This window comes from Lissotriton helveticus, chromosome 9 (genome assembly GCF_964261635.1).
Source record: "Lissotriton helveticus chromosome 9, aLisHel1.1, whole genome shotgun sequence".
In the NCBI taxonomy this organism is placed as follows: domain Eukaryota; kingdom Metazoa; phylum Chordata; class Amphibia; order Caudata; family Salamandridae; genus Lissotriton; species Lissotriton helveticus.
Genome location: NC_136070.1, coordinates 588,199,014 through 588,220,079, shown reverse-complemented (window position 1 = coordinate 588,220,079; position 21,066 = coordinate 588,199,014). Strand labels below are relative to the sequence as shown.

General features: G+C 46.6%; 1 protein-coding gene across 8 annotated transcripts in view; it reads right to left on the bottom strand.

Annotated features, from left to right (window-relative positions):
* Positions 1 to 21,066, bottom strand: part of MAJIN (membrane anchored junction protein) — an 801,090-nt gene that overhangs the window by 329,301 nt on the left and 450,723 nt on the right. For 7 of the 8 annotated variants that reach the window (XM_078660571.1, XM_078660573.1, XM_078660568.1 and 4 more), the window contains one exon: positions 724 to 802. In XM_078660571.1, the coding sequence (XP_078516697.1) occupies positions 724 to 802 (79 nt within the window). The remainder of the gene's footprint in view (positions 1 to 723; positions 803 to 21,066) is intronic. The other variant, XM_078660570.1, reaches the window with a different exon arrangement.

Below are 21,066 nucleotides of genomic sequence, written 5' to 3'. Positions count from 1 at the left end.
GTTCAGGTACAATAAATATTGAAAACGTCCCTCTGTGTATCCCTTGTAAATTTCTGTGTGAGTACTAAAGCACGAGCGACTGAGCAAAAGTGTTCTAGATCTGTTACTGTGCTTACTGGGGGACCAAGGTTGTCATGTTCAGTGGTTGCCAGAACTATTTGCTGCCAGACTAGGTTGAGGGGGCTTATGGTGGCACTGTGAGCTAGCTGGTCTACAGGACAACGTATCCTGAGGGGGTGCACAGAATCAGTCTGGCACCATCCCAATGTTTATGCGATCCACAAACGCGCGGCTCCTACCATAGGGTGGAAACTATACGACATCTGCAATCTCGTTTTTGCAGTATTTTGAAACACAAAAGAACACAGTACATAAATTATAAATGGACATAGTAGTGTTAACTGTGAAGAAAAGGAAGTAAGTACATAGGATGTTCTATAATGTGACTTATAAAAAAGTTCACTACGTTATGGTATAAATTGTCCTTGCTATAAAGAATGTTTTCCAAAATATTTTGAATATTACACTTTCAGAATGTTTAAAGAGAACCCTGTTACACTGAAAAGTTTTGGTTTGTTTGGTTCTATCATCACATAGCAGGCCCTCCTTTCAGACATGTTATCGTGAATACAAAGGTAAAATTCAAGCTGTTTTGTAAAGTTCATATTCTGAAAAATGTGCAACAACAAATAAAATTGATCAGCTCTTATCTGAGAAATATACCATGTAGTTACTCTTCCTTTCATATCCTTTCACCTTTGTAGTGTCGGTTTTGATGCAGCTTGGAAATACGTTTTCATTTCTAAAAGAAATTAAATATCTCATATAAGTACACAGAATAATATACATTTTGCAAGTTGTGAACTTCTTTTTAGCATTTTTATTCACAAAATAAAGCAATGCATGAAGTACAAGTATTGGCAATTAGTTTGCTACATATAACACCAGTGTCAGTTCTCAACAATACTATATAACACAACAGAGGACTGAAGATGTTACTAGTCTATCAATGGCGAGCATTAAGAGGAGCAGCCAGCTCCACAGTTCTGTTCTTCACTGAGAGGCAGACGCCTTTATACCTATTCCATTCCATTACTTTTCAGCTATTAAGCATTATGGCCAGTAAATGTTTAACTGTGTCAGCAGAGCTTGCTTTGAGTGCTACACTACCTCTACCCACAATACAGAAATGGCCTCGTGCAAGTGTAAACAATCTCTAATCAGCTGTTAGGACAGAGTACTATTGCACTGTCGTATCACCGACTGCTCCCACCCAGTCATTTAGCTCTTCACCCATACGGCCTACTGAATGGATGAATAGCACTACTAGATCGTGTCAGCTACCACACAATGGGGCTTCCTGGCGCTATTCAGAGGGGAAAAGTGACAGAGGGAGATTGCAGCAGCCGGGAAGAGCGTAACAGAGTGGGCTCTTTATGGGGGCGGGTAGTCTACAAAGCAGGAGTCCACTCCTGTAAGCTTACAACCATTCACAAAAGGGATAGGTTATCATTTCTCAGAAGTTGGTGCTAGAAATAAAGATATTTAGCAGCAGTGAATTCTAAGTCAGGCAGTTCACTTAGTAGTGAATGACGATGGGGTGTCCACCACAACCAAACCTCCCACCACTGCACCCTAAGCAATTCTTGCTTATAATTCTCCTAGTCTTCTTTTACTTTCTTGGGGCTACTGATGTTACCTAACGCTTAGGGGGACTTTTAGCTGTCCAGTCCAATATACTGGTGATCACTGGTCCCATATAGGGGCAAAGAGGAGCCCTTTGGATCCGCTTCTGAAGTATACCTGTCTCCATCTGCTCAAACAATGCAGTGGTACAATTTAATTTAATTGCGGGTTTATATAGCGCTAGGAATCGACTCCCGGAGGAGTATCTCCACGCTTCGACCGCTGGGGAACCCGTCCTGGCTCACCCTGAGAGATGGTCCCTAATGGGTATCTCTAAGGTGCGACCAAGCATCCCCGGCGGTCTGGGGGGGCCGTTGTGAAGATGAGGCAAGCTGATGCCCAGAGTTGCCGAGTGTGGTTTCTGACTAGAGTAGGCACCGAGGCGAGAATTATCGAGTCCGCTGACCCTGGTCCACGACCCTGCCGCGTCGGGAATCGAACCCTGGTCCCGGGCCGTTCTCTGCTTACGGGTCTGCCGCCTCTAACCAGTGAGCCACACTTCTCCACAATCATCTCATATCTTCCCCAATTTGATATCTAAAATAACATTTCTATTTTAAAGAATCTAACATGCATGGCTCTACAGAGACGAGACCCAATTATAGAATTGTCAGGGATCTAAATATGCTCTTGACAACATAATACTATGGTGCATACACACACACAAAACACATGAACACCCGCACAACAGCATGTGTATGCCTCCCATGGCATTAGGCTTACCGTACCACCTGCCACACTGCACTTCATAAAAGAAAAAGTTGCTTACCTTCTGTAATGATCGTTCTACTGGATACTCTATTTACCTGCAGATGCCTCATCTCCTGAATAGCTCGAGGTGGCAGACTGAATCTGGAAATTTTGCTACAGCATTCCTTTGCTGGTAGGTGAACTCAGCTCCCTCTCGACGCCATCTGCCACGCGGAAGTGATGTTTCTGGAGCCATATAGCACCACTCTGGCGCTCTTGTCTCAGTTCCTCATCCTTTTTTCAAATCCTTTGATGCAGAGAGCAGGTCAGCTTAAATCACCAGTGAATATGCACTGCTTCTGGACTAAATTGGAATCGTATTAATCCTCAGATGCCTACAAACATCCTTCAAAACGGAGGAGGGCAGTACTGATGAGTATGGGAGGTAAGTAACTTTTTCTTCTGATCGATTCTTCCACATGCAAATTCCTCACATCTTGAATAGATACAACAGCAGTACCCCATACAACTTGATGTATGACATTACAAAAATTGCCTTATAATTCATGCATTTGCCACACAAGCTTTTACCATGCATGCCTTTCCCATGCATGATAAGTCTATTTAATGTAAGTAAACCCCTTCCACTTCAAGTCATTATTATATAGGGCAGGAGGCACATGCGCCCCCCCCACAAACCTTTGTAGGACCCGTGGGGCACCATCCTCAAGGGCCAATTCATTTTTTTGGGGTGGAGGGCGTGCGCCCCAACCCCCCCAAGCCTTAAGGAGGCTCCAGGACCCCATCCCTCAGGGCAAGTTTGAATTTTAGGGGAATTGGCATTCATCCCCCATCTCAAACCTCCTAGAGGACCAGGGGACCCCATCCCTGGGGGCACAATATTTTTTGTCTTCAGGGGAGAGGTATAAGGGTCACCCTCCCTGAGCCACAGATCAGTCCCGGGGTCTCCATTCCACGTGGCCAAAATACTGCTGCCGGGGATCGCATCTCCCGGGACCATTCCTGCCCAGAAGAGGGTAGGCAAGACTGCAGGCAGGGAAGATAAACGTTATTCGCTGCCTGCACTCACCCAGGCAGGCAGGGAACACAATTTTGCTCCTGCCTGGCCTGCACAGGTTGGAGGAAGCTAAGAAAGCCGGCTCTCACCAGCACCACAATGGATGCTGGTTCGGGAGCCCGATGGTGCCACAGAGCCCTTGCGGTTCCCATCGCGGCCCCCAACAAAGGCTAAATTGTGGGTGCCACAAGTGGGCACAAGGGCACCCAAAGTACAAAAAAATGCCCACTCCTTATGGGTCCAATAAGGGACCACACAGGCTTTGGGGCTCCTCCCACGGCCCCAATGAAGGCTACATTGTGGGTGCCTCGGGTGGGCAAGGGATAACCCACTATGACAAAGTAGCTGGCTCCCACGGCACTGGCTGGGAAGCCAACAGAGCCGTGGGGGCCTTGGGCCTCCCACAACAGGCCTATAATTGCATATGGGCTTCCAAAAAATAAATATAAAAAGAATAATAAATGAGCAGCAGGAGATGCTCATTATTATTTACTGCGAGGGCTTTCTAATAAAAGTTTTGGTTCTTGGTTCTGCCCCTAGAAGGAGCAGCTGCACCACTAAGCATTTTCATAATGTTCTGGAGGGATGCTTGGAGCACAACAGACCCCCAGCAACATTATAAAAACCACAGTAAGTCTCCTGTGTCTGGGTCATTGAATACATGACCCTTGGACAGCTTCCCATATTTATATCCAAGCTGGAGCTGTATGCTCTTCAGTTGGAGTGCAGGAACCTCTGTGGTTGGTTCTAGAGCTGCTAAAGGCCTGTTTAATGGCTTTTTCCTCAAAAATACTTTATTGAAAATATGTTGGGAAAATCAATACTATTAGACATTGCAATGCATCAATTTATGAAATGTAAATTTCATTATAGTTACTGGTGATTTTTTGACAAATCCAATAGATCTTTTTTATATATAATGATGCGCTGAGTCCTTAATAAACGGTACAAAAGGGGGTGGTGATGGACGGAGCATCTGAACCAATCAAACACTCACACCCAGTCAAAAGATCTGGGTTTAATCCATCACCGTTCTTTAGCCCACTCTGCCACCCCAGTTCAGACAGGGCCATATGCAAATCAGTCTGACCCTGTGCCTCATGGGAACAGTCCAGCCCGAACTGCCAAGCCATGCCTTCCCTGGACCGGAAACAAGCTTCCGAGGACCGGTTTCTGACATTACAGCCGTCTTCAGCCCGGCTTGCTTGAATCCAGTGGCAAAGTGAGCAAGGGACTCACGTCTGAGCATACCCTCCCACACTTATGGCAGCCAAAAGCGGTACAAAAGGGGGTGGTGATGGACGGAGCATCTGAACCAATCATGGGTCCAACACGATCTCAGACCAGGACGTACACACCCTTCTCCACTCTTACGTCCCGGCTCCCCAAAATCCACTAGCCACCAACCACATGTTCATCCCAACGATTATCTCTAACCCCCTCAGGCACCAAAAGGATAACAACAGAGGCGCCGTCCCCAACAACCTCACTAATGTTCCCCTCACTATAGAATCGTCCTCCACCCTTTGCTCCCCTAGCCTTAAATGCATACTTCTCAACTGCAGATCGGCCCAAAGACATTCCACGGAGGTCGCCGACCTCATCATGTCCCTGGAACCGGATCTAGCCATTCTGACTGAAACATGGCTGTCTGATTCCTCGACACCTATCCTGGATATCCTAGTCCCCCCAACTACTGTATCATTAGACTTGACAGGGCCAAAAAGACAGGCGGTGGAATTGCCTGTATCTACAGAAGCAACCTCTCAGTCTCTAAAGTGTCCGCCCCCTCTCTTACTTCCTGTGAATACCTCTGCCTTGATGTCATCAGCGAAAGCAAACCGGTATGCTCACTACACATTATATACCACCCACCTGGGGACAAGCTCTCCTTCGTCCAACAAATCATGGATACAATATCAGCCAACTCAGGACGGCAGCACACCCAAATTTTCCTTGGCGACTATAATCTCCACTGGAATGACAGCAGTGACACAGTGGTAAACAGCCTCAAAAGCTTTCTCAACGCACTTGATCTCAACCAAATATGCAATAGCCCGACCCATGAGAGAGGTTCTATCCTTGACCTTATCATCTCCAAAGAGGGCGCTATTCAACTTGAGTCAATCCAACCTTGTGACTGGTCAGATCATCATATTGTCTCCTTCCTCATCAATGAAAAAATTAAAATTAACCCAGTTCAACCCTCTAAGCACAAAGCGTGGAAAAGAGACTTGAAGAAACTCAACCCAAACGCCTTACCGCCTAACAGCTGCAATCTCCTACTTCCCCCGTCCGGCGCTACGGACGTTCAACTTCTGACTGACCACTATCTCAATACTATGACCACAATAATCAATGAGGCGGCGCCCATGCAACTGAAAAGAGTTTCGTCCAAGAAGATTTCCAACCCATGGTTTTGACGGGAGCCTCAATGAGGATAGACGGGCCATGCGAATGGCAGAGCGCACTTGGAGGTCAGCCCCTTCTGCAGTGCACCTAAAAAGTCTAAAGAAACATAGAAACGCCTACTTCAGGAAAATAAAACGCTCAAAAAGAGATTTCTTCAGCCTCCAGCTCGCCCAAGCAAAAAACCGCCCAAGAAAATTGTTTGAGTTAATCAGAACACAATCCAAAGAGCAACCCCAGACACTCAGCACCATGGGCGTTACACCTTCCTGCGTAGACTTCTCTGCCTTCTTTATCCAAAAAACTGAGAAAATAAGAAGCGATCTCCTCAATGACGCTATCCTGTACTCCAACCCCCGACACACAGCAGTGCCTGACCCAAAGAACAATGCTACTTGGTCATCTTTTGGCACCTACTCCGAAGAAGAAATTGGCAGATTGCTCAGCACCTTGAAACCATCCAATCACCTCTCTGACCCCCTTCCTGCTAACGCTGTAAAAGACTTTTCACCTTGGCTTCTCCCACTCTGGACTAAGATTATCAATAGCTCTCTTCAACAAGGATCCATCCCCAACGCCCTCAAAGTCTGGCAAGTCACACCGCTACTAAAAAAACCAACAGCAGACCCCACTGATCTAAACAATTACCGCCCTATTACAAATATTCCCACTCTCGCTAAGCTATTGGAAAAATGCGTACAGCTACAACTGACTAAACTCATAGAGAAGTTTGATCTCCTCAACGCCCATCAGTCAGGCTTCCGAGCAGGGCACAGTACCGAAACTGCCATGACTCACATAGTGGACGACGCCCTCCAAATCCTAGATCAAAACGATACCTGCCTCCTCCTCCTTCTGGATCTCTCCTCAGCATTCGATACAGTTAAACATGAGAACTTACTCGAACTCTTAAACACAAGAATGGGCATATCTGGGACTGTTCTCAAGTGGTTCACCTCCTTTCTACACAACCGGTCACAAAGATTTAAAAGTAACAACCTGCTGTCCTCTCCGGTACCTGTACCTCAAGGATCCTCCCTCTCCCCAACACTGTTCAACCTAGTTATGGAACCTCTCACTACTTTGCTTCAGACATCTAATGTTCACTTTCACATGTATGCCGACGACACCCAACTTTATCTCAAAATACAATCTCCCAAGGACATCATGCTTCTGAACACCACGATCAGAAACACCCAATCCTGGCTTGCTGAGAATCACCTCAAACTCAATGCGCTGAAGACTGAGTTCCTCCTGATCTCACCTCCCGCTAAAATCTCCACAGCTCAAACATGGCTTAAGCACTTAACGGCTCTAAATGTACAACCCATCGTCGTAGACTCAGCAAAATCTTTAGGCATATCACTTGACGCCAATCTCAACATGCAGCAGCACATCAGCAAGGCAACCAATGGAGCGAACTTCCAAATCAATACCTTGAGAAAACTAAAACCCTTCCTTCCTGCCAAAGACTTCCAAACAGCAGTACAATCTATAGTCATCCCGCACATAGAATACGGTAGCACCGCCCGCTGCGGGCTACCCCTAACTACAACGGCACCCCTAAGAGCGTCCCTTAACGCCGCAGCGAGACTCATCACTGGCTCAAAAAAACACTCGCATATTTCCCCTGACTTTAAATCCCTGAACTGGCTACCTTTTGAAGCCAGAAAATCGCCTGCATGACACACAAGGCTGTACACATGAACTCACCCGCCTACCTCACTCAAAAGCTGACAATTTCGGGTGGCTCTAGAACTACTAGAAGCACAAACAATCTTCTGCTGAAGCCTCGAAGATTTCGGAAGGAAAAAACATATAAACGCTCCTTTTCAGGAATGGCACCCAGGATCTGGAACTCACTCCCTCCTGAAACCAGGCTCATCTCCTCCAACAAACTTTTTAAGAAAGAAGTTAAAGCGATCCTCATGGCTAAATACACATGAACTACTATTCCGTATTTCTCATGAATCTGCTCTGTAAGACCTGCCTGACCCCCCTGGTCTATTGTATTACTTGTATTATCGACTTACTTGTATTATCGACTTACTTGATTGTATACGCTCACTCTTTGTATATTGTTATATTGTTGATGCACCTGTTTGACTTTGTATATTGTTATATTGTTGACGCACCCGTTTGACTTTGCACACTTTACCCACACCACCTCAACGATCCCTACTTTCCTACTTCTGTCGCACCTGTGGGACTATACATCCTGCACTCACCCACCTCAACTATGCCCAACTCTATGCTATCTCCAAAAATTTTAAACACGCTTAAGCAAGTATATGCTCCTTATTTTTGTACTTTATATTATTGCCACAACTGTTTGACTATGCACCGTGTACTACCTCACCTGTGACCTACCTCATGTTTTTGACCTACCTATGTAACTAAGGACCTTGTACAGAACTACCTCAAATTACTTTGTATTACTCTATCACCCCCGTGTCCTTGTAAAGCGCTCTGATATCTGCAAAGATCTTGTTCGCGCTATATAAAACTTTCAAAATAAATAAAAAATAAAATAAAAATCAAACACTCACACCCAGTCAAAAGATCTAGGTTTAATCCATCACCGTTCTTTAGCCCACTCTGCCACCCCAGTTCAGACAGGGCCATATGCAAATCAGTCTGACCCTGTGCCTCATGGGAACAGTCCAGCCCGAACTGCCAAGCCATGCCTTCCCTGGACCGGATACAAGCTTCCGAGGACCGGTTTCTGGCATTACAGCCGTCTTCAGCCCGGCTTGCTTGAATCCAGTGGCAAAGTGAGCAAGGGACTCACGTCTGAGCATACCCTGCCACACTTATGGCGGCCAAAAGCGGTACAAAAGGGGGTGGTGATGGACGGAGCATCTGAACCAATCAAACACTCACACCCAGTCAAAAGATCTGGGTTTAATCCATCACCGTTCTTTAGCCCACTCTGCCACCCCAGTTTAGACAGGGCCATATGCAAATCAGTCTGACCCTGTGCCTCATGGGAACAGTCCAGCCCGAACTGCCAAGCCATGCCTTCCCTGGACCGGAAACAAGCTTCCGAGGACCGGTTTCTGGCATTACAGCCGTCTTCAGCCCGGCTTGCTTGAATCCAGTGGCAAAGTGAGCAAGGGACTCACGTCTGAGCATACCCTGCCACACTTATGGCGGCCAAAAGCGGTACAAAAGGGGGTGGTGATGGACGGAGCATCTGAACGAAAACGATGGATTTAGGCCCAGATCCTTGTACTGGGGTGAATGTATGACATTGTTCTACATTCTGTCCATCAACTGTGTTTTTTGCGAGTCCTTAATAAAGCCAAAGAACAAGTTACTTACCTTCGGTAACGCTTTTTCTGGTAGATACTATATCTGCCTGTGGATTCCTCACCTTGTGAATATCCCCCTTGCGCCAGCAACGTTCGGAAATTTTCTTCGTAGTACGCCGACGTGGGCGACGTCACAGGAGCACAGCATCGCGCGCGACTCCGTCTGACGTCACCGACCCCATATCAGGCCCATGCCGGCGTGATGACGTCAGTTCCGCCCTTTTTTCCGTGCCTTCGAGGCACACGGACGGACCAACGACAGCAAATATGCAAATATACAATGTACACAGTACACATAGAACTAAATCAATAGTATAAACATATATACAGAAAAAACAGGTATAGCAGAGTGGACAACGGGGAGGCGGGTGGGTCAGTGAGGAATCCACAGGCAGATATAGTATCTACCAGAAAAAGCGTTACCGAAGGTAAGTAACTTGTTCTTCTGATAGATACATCTGCCGTGTGGATTCCTCACCTTGTGAATAGATTCCCACAGCAGTCCCCACTCCCGGAGGAGGGTGCCCACTCTGCTACACCAGGAAGTCTTGGAGGACAGAGCGCGCGAAGTGGCCATCCCTCCTCACCTCGGTATCCAAGCAGTAATGCTTTGCGAAAGTGTGGAGGGAGGCCCAAGTCGCGGCCTTGCAAATATCCTCAACAGGTACACCCCTAGACAAAGCAGATGTTGCAGACTTTGCTCTAGTAGAATGTGCTCTAATACCCTCAGGAGGGTCCTTACCAGCAAGAGAGTAGCAGATCTTGATGCACAGGATTATCCACCTGGAAAGTGTGCGCTTGTGCACCGCTCTGCCCTTCTTGCAGCCAGCAAAACCAACAAACAGCTGGTCATCCATCCGGAAGTCTTTAGTCCTGTCCAGATAGAACGACACCGCCCTCTTAGGGTCCAGACGGTGCAGTCTCTCTTCCTCCTTAGACGGGTGAGGGGGAGGATAGAAAGTAGGAAGGGTAATGGACTGCCCAAGATGGAAAGGAGTCACCACCTTAGGCAGAAAAGCAGCCCTGGTCCTGAGAACCATCCTTTCAGCATGAATGGTCAGGAATGGGGGTTTGGAACTTAGAGCTTGAAGCTCACTTACCCTCCTTGCCGAGGTGATTGCAACGAGGAAGATCATTTTAAAAGAGAGAAGCCTCAATGGACACTTATGCAAGGGCTCGAAGGGAGAACCCATTAAGAAGGTCAGCACAAGATTCAAATCCCAATGAGGAACAACAAAAGGAGTAGGAGGGAACATATTTATGAGACCCCTCAAGAATCTCAAAACCACCGGAGATTTAAAGAGAGATGGCTGATCCGGCAAACATAGAAATGCCGATAAGGCAGAAAGATACCCCTTGACCGTGGCCACAGCCAAACCTTGCTGCGCCAGATAAAGGGCAAATTGTAAAATATTAGACAAATGAGCCTTCAAAGGGTCAACATCTCTCTCCCTGCACCAAGAAACAAATTTTGACCACCTATAGGAGTAAATGGACTTAGTGGTGTCACGCCTGGCAGAAAGAATGACATCCACCACCTCGTGAGGGAGAGAAAAAGAACTCAAGTTGCCCCGTTCAATCTCCAGGCATGAAGGTGTAATGTCTGGAGGTGGGGGTGTAAAACCTGCCCCTCCATCTGAGAGAGGAGGTCTGCCCTGTGAGGGAGACGGAGCGGCGGGTGAGAGGAGAGGCGGAGAAGGTCTGAGTACCACACCCTTCTTGGCCAATCCGGGGCGACCAATATGACTTGGGCCCGGTCTTGACGAATCTTCCTCAGAACCCGAGGAATCAAAGGTATGGGAGGAAACGCGTAAAGGAGTTGATCTCCCCAACTCAGCTGAAACGCGTCCCCCAATGCTCCTTGCATCGGATACTGGAGACTGCAGAACGAAAGGCAGTGAGCATTCTCGCGAGTGGCGAATAGATCCACCCGAGGAGTCCCCCACATCCGAAAGATGTCGTGAACAACCTCCGGGTGAAGCCTCCACTCGTGGTCGGCAGAGAACTGTCGACTGAGACTGTCTGCACGAACGTTCAGAACTCCGGCCAGATGATTTGCCAGCAGACAAATCTGATGGTCCTGAACCCAGGACCAGAGACGCAGAGCCTCTCTGCAGAGACACTGCGACCCTACTCCTCCCTGCTTGTTGATGTACCACATCGCAGTCGTGTTGTCCGTTAGGACTTGAACAGAACGACCGCGAAGGGAAGGGAGGAAGGCCTTGAGTGCCAAACGTATCGCCCTCAATTCCAGAAGGTTGATGTGAAACAACCTTTCTTCCGGAGACCAAAGACCTTTGACCTCCAGGTCTCCCAGATGAGCACCCCACCCGAGAGTGGATGCATCCGAAATCACTGTGGCCACTGATGGAGGTAGCTGAAAAGGCTTTCCTTGTGACAGATTGCCTTCCACGCTCCACCAAGACAGATCCGCTGCAGCTTCTCCGGAGATCTTCACTGACTCCCTGAGATCTCCGTTGTGCTGATACCACTGCCTGCGGAGGCACCACTGGAGTGCCCTCATGTGCCAGCGTGCATGACTGACCAACAGAATGCAAGAAGCCATCAGACCGAGCAGACGAAGGACCTTCAGGACCGGAACAACCGCTCCATTGTAGAATAAAGGAATCATCTCCTGAATGTCGTGAATTCTTTGAGGTGGAGGGAATGCACGACATACAGAAGTGTCCAGTACCGCACCTATGAACAGGTTGCGCTGGGAGGGCACCAGGTGAGACTTGGGTACATTTATCGAAAAACCCAACCTGTGTAACAACTGAGTTGTCTCCTGCAGATGATGGAGCACCATCTCCGGCGACTCTGCTTTGATCAGCCAGTCGTCTAGATAAGGGAATACAGGAATCCCCGACCTTCTGAGATGCGCAGCCACCACTGCCATCACCTTGGTGAAGACTCGAGGCGCAGTAGTAAGTCCAAAGGGAAGGACCGCAAACTGGTAGTGTTGCGATCCCACCGTAAAACGGAGATACCTCCTGTGCGACTTCAGGATTGGGATGTGAAAATACGCATCCTGCAAGTCGATCGACACCATCCAGTCTTCTTCCATCAGCGCCAGAAGAACCTCAGCAAGGGTGAGCATTTTGAACTTCTCCTGTTTGAGATAGAGGTTCAAAATCCTGAGATCCAGGATAGGCCGAAGCCTGCCATCCTTCTTGGGAATCAAGAAATACCGGGAGTAGCACCCTTGACCCCTCTCCTGCTCTGGAACCACCTCTATCGCACCCTTTCGAAACAGTGCCAGGACTTCCTCCTGCAGGAGAAGCAGGTGGTCCTCCGAACAATAACCTTGGCAAGGAGGGTAATTGGGAGGGAATTCCTGAAAAGGAAGTGCATACCCATTCTCTACGAGATTGAGAACCCAAAGATCTGATGTAACCGATTCCCAATCTCGTAGAAAATGAGTAAGCCGACCCCCTACTGGCCCTACATGATCCAGAATGGTGGATCTAGGGCTGCTTTGCTGATGCGGGTGGGGGTTGGGCATTATTGGAGGAAGTGGAGGAAGAGGAGACTTGACGTCCACGACCCCTCTGTTTACCTCTATAGGATCTATATAGAGGGTTTTGCTGCTGTTGCTGTTGTTGTTGTTGGCCTTGCTTGAAGGGACGAAAAGAAGATCTGCCAAATCCTTTGAACTTTTTAGTCGTCGACCCTCTCATCTGCAGACCCAAAGATCTAGCGGTGGCACGGCTGTCCTTAAACCTTTCCAAGGCTACATCAGCCTTCTTACCGAAAAGGCCAGTTCCATCAAAGGGTAAGTCCAGCAATGTAGATTGCACATCCGCAGAGAAATCTGAAGACTTTAGCCATGCGGCTCTCCTGGTCGCAATGGATGAACCCATAATTCTAGCAACAGAATCCACAGTGTCCATACCGCTTTGAATGACCATGCGGGCAGCAGCCTGAGTGTCAGAGACAACCTCATTAAAGTTCTTCTTATCATCCTCAGGAAGTTTTGATGATAATTGCTTCACTGAGTCCATTAGCGCATGCACGTATCTACCTAAAAGGCAAGTAGCATTTGATGATTTAAGAGCCATGCTCCCAGAAGAGAAAGTCTTCTTCGCAGACAGATCTAATTTTTTAGACTCTTTGTCAGCTGGCACTTGAGGGAAGGAGCCAGCAGCCCTATTAGAGCAAGCCGCCTGAACCACAAGACTTTCCGGAGATGGATGCGTAGAAAGAAATGCAGGGTCATCAGGAGCCACCCTATAGCGTCTTGCAATAACTCTTGAAACTGCAGGAGCAGATAAGGGCTTCTTTCAAATCTCCTTTATTGGATCCATCAAGGCATCAGTAAATGGCAGTGTAGGTTCCACAATTGAAGAAGGAGAATGTAAGACTTCAGTGAGGATGTTGGGTTTGTACTCCACTGTGGGCAGCTTTAAATTAAGAAGGTCAGCAGCCTTCCTAATGACCACGTGATAGGGTGCCACGTCCCTAGATGGAGCATCAGAAGCTGAAGGCAGAACCCACTCAGGAGAGAGTTCTAGACCACTAGCATCCCGAAGTTCATCAAAATCATCGTCATGATCAGGAAGCTCGCCTTCTTCCACATCAGAACTCTCATCATCTTTTTGTTCTAGAAGGCGCTGAGCTCTTCGCCTCGACCACTCCAATCGAATCGACGTCGACGGATCCGGTAACGACTCCGACGGAGCCGGTTCCGACGTCGATCGAGGAGCCGGAGCAGGACGAGAGTCATGAACAGGTGTGGTACCTCGATCTCGACTGCGAGGTCGATCCGGAGTCGGCGAAGCCGCATGCGGAGTCGAAGACCTCGGTGGAGCCGTACCGAGCCATGGTGGAAGAGGCGCCGGCATGAATGGCATAAATGGAGCTGGGGCATACGACTGAGGAATACCCAGATTGTATGATAATGGACCCATGGGACCAACAGGTGCTCCAGTGGGGTACATTGCCCTGGAATATACTCCGAACATTGCATTTAAAAAATGCGAGGGATCCTGTCCAGGACCAGGAAAGGGAGGGTACAGACCTACCGGATCCAATGGAGGTCGCCCCGACACACCCTCACTCTGACCTTCCGGATCCGCAGGAGTCTCCGCTGGAGTCGGTTCTTGAGGAATCACTTCTTCTTCCTCTTCATGTTCCGAGGACATCGGATCCGGATCCGGCTCCGGCTCCGGGGCCGGAGAACCTTCTTTCGATAAAGCAGGAGAAGGAGAGACAAAGTCTTTACGATGTTTATGAGACCTTCTCTTCGAGTCAGAGGATTCCTTCTCTGAATGATGTTTCGAACTGTGCTTCCTCCTCTTATGCTTTCTCCTCGAGGAGCTCGAAGCGTGACCGGAAGCCGATTTAGATCTAGACCTCGATCTTTCCCTGGATTTCGATTTCTCTTTAGATCTCGTATCCTCACCAGATCTCGAACCCGCTCTGGATCTCGACGCCGATACCGACTTCGATCGAGACCTTTGTTTCGACTTCGACCTCCGTGACGTCGATCTTGAATAACGTCCAGAATCCTGTTTTACCTTCGCTAAAAGTAATTTAGCTTCACGTTCTCGAAGTGCCTTCGGATTCATCTTAAAACAGGAATTGCAGTTCTTGACGTCGTGACTCGAACCAAGACACCACAAACAGTCCTTATGTGGGTCAGTGATGGACATCGTGCGGGCACAAGACCTACACGGCTTAAAGCCTGTTTTCCTCGACGACATCTTCGGAGAAGAATCAAGTCGTAAGAGAGAAACAGTGTCGTTTAATTAACAGAAAGATACTAAGTATCGCAGTAAGATCCCGAAAACCGTTAGCGTCGAAGACGCGGAAAAAAGGGAACTGACGTCATCACGCCGGCGTGGGCCTGATATGGGGTCGGTGACGTCAGACGGAGTCGCGCGCGATGCCGTGCTCCTGTGACGTCGCCCACGTCGGCGTACTACGAAGAAAATTTCCGAACGTTGCTGGCGCAAGGGGGATATTCACAAGGTGAGGAATCCACACGGCAGATGTATCTATCAGAAAGGCCCACTGACCCTTTGACAAAATCAATTCATCTGAATTAATGAAAATGAAACCCTTTATATTGTTACATGACATAGTGAGCCATGCGTGGGAGGAGCCAGTGGGTGCCCACGGAGGCTGGGCGCCTGCAGGCGTTGTGTGCTGGGCCTGCCCATAGGCCAGGCCCTGCGCCCAGCACCACGCCACGCACAACGATGGACATCTTACTTTCTTTTTTTTATTAACTGAAAATTCGAGAGGTTAAAGTGACATTACAGTTTGTAATTGTAATAATATCTTCCTTTACATTAAAAAAAACCTTAGAAAGTAATTTAAAAGGCCAATGGTTAAAGAGGCATGATAGTTAGGTGAAAATGCCAGTTAAAACTTCATTTTAGAGAGAAAACTCAGAGGGATGTTGCGACTGATACTAGCCCTATGAACCTGAGGCGCTGAGAGGGCTCTAAGAGCAATTTGGGTTGGTTGATGGAAAAACTCACATCAAGCAGCAGAGAATCTTTGGCCTGTTACCAACTGCAGCAAGCTGTGCTCGGGCAGTCAATAATCAATGTTACAGGATATCTGATATTCCCAACGTACACAAATGTGTCAAATCTGCTGCCATCACCTTGGAGAAAACCCTGAGTGCTAATGTTAGTCCCTACAGTCTGGTAGTCAGTACAGCGTACCACAAACCACAGGTACCTTCTGTGCAGCTACAACAGCAGTTTTGGAAAGGATGGGGCTATCCCCTTCCTATAACTTGTGGAACCCAATGCTCCACTGTCATGGGCTTCCAGTCCTGCAGAAAGTACAATACCCTTCTTCCAACCAGCTGTGCATGATCTCTCAAGGGAAAACTAAAGCAGCTTTCTAGGTGATGCAGGGGAGGAAAAGGAGGGTTGGTGGGTATGTGCGAGTTTGGGTTTGCACCGGCCTCTGAAATTGCTCTTGTTTTTGGACCAGCTGGAAGAGCTGGCAAAAAGTGAGCCCTTTAGAGAAGCCTCGAAACTTACCAGTTGCCTGTGGAAGTCTCGGACTGGAGAAGCTAAACCAAGAGACCGAGAGGTAACTCTGTCCCAATCTCCCTAGGGTGACTAAGAAGCCAGTTGCCCTGGTCTCAAAATCCTGGCATGGCCTGCCCTGAGGATCTCTCCAGAGGCACCCTGACTATGCCTGACTACCTCAGAAAATGTGTTCTTCAAATGTTCAGATAGGCTTGGCCCTACTATGTTTGCCTTCACAATGGGCACAGAGTGATTACACTCAAATTACTAAATTAGTGGACTGATGATTGTAAGCATGTGTTCACTCTACACAATCAGTAGCATGAGTTATGTAACTTGTAAGACTGACAGGTTTTAACTGGTTAGTGACCTCGCCATCAACTGCTTTTAAGGACAGATAGGTACGGTCGTATGATCTAAAACTGCTATAGGAATGTGACCATAAAGTGGACAATGTTGACACGTAATTGTGTCAGCAAATACCCATGATAGTTGTACGGAATCTAAACAAGGTATGAATCAATCAAAGGGCTGGTGGTCATCACAAAATAAATAGTCACAGGACTTTTTAATTGCATGTCCAAACTGGTCCTTAATTCCTTAATATATGCTAACCACAGACTTTTCTTAGCTTTATCCAGGCCCAAGCAATCTTCCAGTATTAGTCGCGTGAAATAAGTTTGGGTATTAGCCCAGCTAGAGAACCATAAGAGGGCTGGATGGAGTTTGATTATATCATTAATATAGTACAACCTTAATTTAGTATGGCACAGAGAGGTGGAAGTACTCTGAGAGACTGACATCAAAGGTCTTAGAAATCTATTTTCCACTTTCTGAATAATGTCATAATCCTTCATACCCCATAATCCGGCACCATATGCTGCAATAGAGGCACTTACATTCCTAAACCATTATCAGTTCTCCAATGGGTTTGCTGCACGACTCTGAGGCAAATTTGAAAAGTGCCTCCATACTTCTTCCAAATGTACCTGCCATAATGAAGTCCAGAGGGGACCATCCACAAGAACCGTGAAATAAAATCCCCACATAGGAGAAAGTGGAAACTGAGATAATCTTGGTTTGATTTGTAACAAAAGACTTGTTTTTACATTTTATGGGTCAAAGACCATAATGTTGGTCTTTGGTTCATGGTGAGATCAAGATTCGACAAAGACATTGTGAATCTATCCAGCAACCTATGAAGAACAAGTGAGGTCCAAGCCATAAGGACAATATTGTCCGCATAAAGCAGGGCAGGTAAAGGACAGTTACTAACACTTGGTATGTCAATGCGAAAATTAAATAAACCGTTTTCAAGCCCATCAATATACAAAATAAACAAAAAGGGGGCCAATACACAACCCTGGCTTACTCCCCAAGAAATTTGAAAGTGCTTATTCAACTCCCCATTTGGGCCGTATCTGACACTGGCTGTCACCTCGCTAACAATTGTCTTAAAAAGTTTATATCGCCCTCCACACCCAGATTTGTCATGATATTCCATAATTTACCTAGGTTCACATTGCTGAAGGCAGAGCTAAGATCCATGAATGCAGTGTAGTCGGATCCACCTTTCACAACTGCATATTTATTGAATAAAAGATAAAAATGTATGCATTTGCCCACTTAAGCCCACTCGCGAAAAAAAAACATATTGCAAGTCAGAGAAAATCGGGTTATCCTTGGCCCAGGATTCCAATTGGTCCAGTAAGGTTCTATCCATTAACTTCGCAGTGGTGGCAATCAAAGAAATGAGACAGTAGCATTTTGTGTTCCCTTTGTTGCCCTATTTGAAAACTGGCACAATGAAAGCATGTGACCAGGACCTCGGCAGGCCCAAACCGACAACAGCCTTATAGCATTGGTAAGAAGGGGTGCACACAAACCAATATTTGCCTTAAAAAGTTCAGGACCCTTACCAGTGGAACATTTACCGTTGGCTTTTTAAACATTCTTAATCCTGATGACAAGACCACAGGGCTTAGCTACCTCTCTGGGAGATGCCATTATAAACCTCCCAAAAATGGGTGAACCAATTATCTGAGGAAATAACATCAGGCCCTGTATAAGATGAGTCATTAAAAAACGCCAGGTTACCCACCTGCCAGAACACTCTGGGCCTAATTACAATATCGGTCAGTGGGCCTCCACCGACATTGTAGGTTTAAAGTCCGACCGCCATACTATAATGACGGCAGTCGGACTTCAAACCGGAAGGGGAATCCAACAAGGTTCTGACGGGCTACAGGAGCCCATTGGCCAGTCAGAAAGGCCTCATAATCCCTTAAGGATGGCGTTTCCGCAGTCTGGATTATGATGGCACTTTCCGATAGCAGTTCCATAGCGGCCTTTAGGACATGGACTGGTGTCGGAAAGTGTATTTAGGAGCCCCTAGCAGGGCCCCCATTTCTACGTGGCCTCTGCATACTGCCCTGGTGCCCCCTCAAGATCCCTGCAACGTGTGGCAAGCACTGTGAGGTGCCTGCCACATGGTGCAGAGATGTTTGGAAAGGATGTATGACGTTACAACGCATACTTTTACATCGCATGCCTTTACAACGCGTTTTTTACATCGCATACCATTACAACGCATAGTGCTTTTAGGCGCTGGATAGTGATTTATTTAATTTACTATTCCAACTCCAGTCCCCGTGGATAGTAGGGAAGGTGTTGGATAGTATATTAAATACATTCCCTATCCTAGAGCGCCCCCCAGCGCTATGCGTTGTAATGGTTTGCGTTGTAAAAGTTGCGTCGTAATGGTAGTGCGTTTTAAAAGTTTCGTTGTAAAGGATGTTTTCCGTTTGGAAAGGCTGCTTCCCGTTAGGAAACATCAATTCTTCTATGGGAGCCTATGCTGTGGGCGTTTTCTGCCCAGCACGCAAGCTCCCATAGAAAGAGGGATGCTTCTGACCACACTGTGTGCGATCACATCCAAATTATGCAGTCAGAACCACAGTCATGAGGCTGGACAGTTCCCATTCCGCAACGGTGTCCAACATCATAATTGGGGCCTTCATGTCTTTCAAGACTGACCCTGTTCCTTCAGATTCCACAGGGGCAGATGATATTTCCCAATTCTCGTCTGCAACTACATTCAAGGAGAGGCTCTAAATTAGTTCTCCACTGCATGCACCTGCTGAAGAGACACTACTTGCGCCATGAATAGTTCAGTTGAAGAACTACACTTGACTTACGCTTCAGCGGTGGAGACAGAGGAGCTGACAGATGATGGCCCCTGTAAGGAATGCGCCAGTAAGGGGAACAGCACCTACAAAGCAGTTCCAGTAAATAATTTCCAGACATATGACTTCCTGACTACCCCAGGGTCCCAGAGCCCGAATCTTCTCAACAATTGAATGAGAAGGACTAGTACAGTTTCAGAACCTACAAACCTCACAAAAATGTAGGATTAGACCTTCAACAATAAAAGATATATGGACCTACAAGATGGTTGAAACGCGTCGGCGTACACACTAGTGTGGCCAAGAGTTATCGTGAATCACAAAAGAATAAATTATTTTACAAAAAACGGTGATGTGAATCAGAACTTCACTGATTAATAGCTAAAGATCTCCGACCACCCAAGGAAAGGGCCAACTAGTACCACTTGGACTACATAATAGAGGGTTAAAATATGTACCCCTCATTAACCAACAATACATTACAGGACACCATCTCTAATACCGCAATTATTTTTGATGTCCACGAATACACTATATGTTCAACACTATTTAATGAAAACATATGTTTATCAATGTCTGTTGTTTGATTTGATCAATAATATTGTATCCACATGTCTCTGTGATTGATGTTGTTATGTGTATATACTTGTTTCACTAATTATATGTAATTGTTTCTCTATTCACTAATGATGAAGATAATATTACATTATACACATTATCCCTTGTTCTCTCTAATTTTGGAAATCAAAGTGGTATATGAGAATTTGACACATGGCAAAATCAGTGTACACCGGTTATGATTTATAAAACTCTACCTGCAGTCATAGATTGACTATCAGAGAAACTATGATGAGATGTGTTCTGCTGTTGCAAAATAGTTTTTTTTAGATTTATGAAATAGGGGGTACTCCTAGACAGATAATATGTATTGATCCCAGCCCCATAGGTCATAAACTGGATTACACTCCACTAAGACAAACACACTTAAATTTAGAGCGCGTGTTAAGGCACTTCAGTGCTTGCACTGAAAATAGAAAGCTTAGAGCATTAACCCTAGAATCAGTCACGGCAGCCGCCTTCTTCGATTCCAGCTTTCAAACAATTGCTAAAGAACTTCAGCAACATCCTAAATAGGTGCAAATGATGAATTATCTGGCGTTTCCAGCAGGCGCAGAGTTTATGGTGGTGCTGTTAAGGCACAGTTTCTGGTTTATGTGACTGTGACTCTAGTAGTTCCTTGCAATCATATGGTCTATACAGTGGTAATCATTTTGCTTCGATTTCATGAAATACATCCACAAAATCCCGATACGCCACAAGAATCACCTTAGTCTCTATGGATCAGATTATTCAAGATTGTTTGGGCAAACCCTTTGCTTTAGACCCCTTTTCCTCTTCTGTAGCTGTTATATAACAATGTTCAAGACATTGAGACTTTTCTTTTCTCACTCTATATGTGGATAATGTTCTGTTAACTAGGGCAAACCACAGTTTAACTGGAATTGGAGGGTATTGATTAAATTACAGTTAATCATATTGTGAAGCCCTTGAAAATTCATCACACTAACTGGCTCTGTCCAGAATGTATCATTGCAGTGACTTCTCAGAACTCTTTTTTGCCAAATCTTGCCATCTGGTCAGGTGCGGGGAGGCCAATTGTAATGTGCTGGCTATTTGTTGACCTTTTGGAGTTGTAGTTTCCAAGGAAC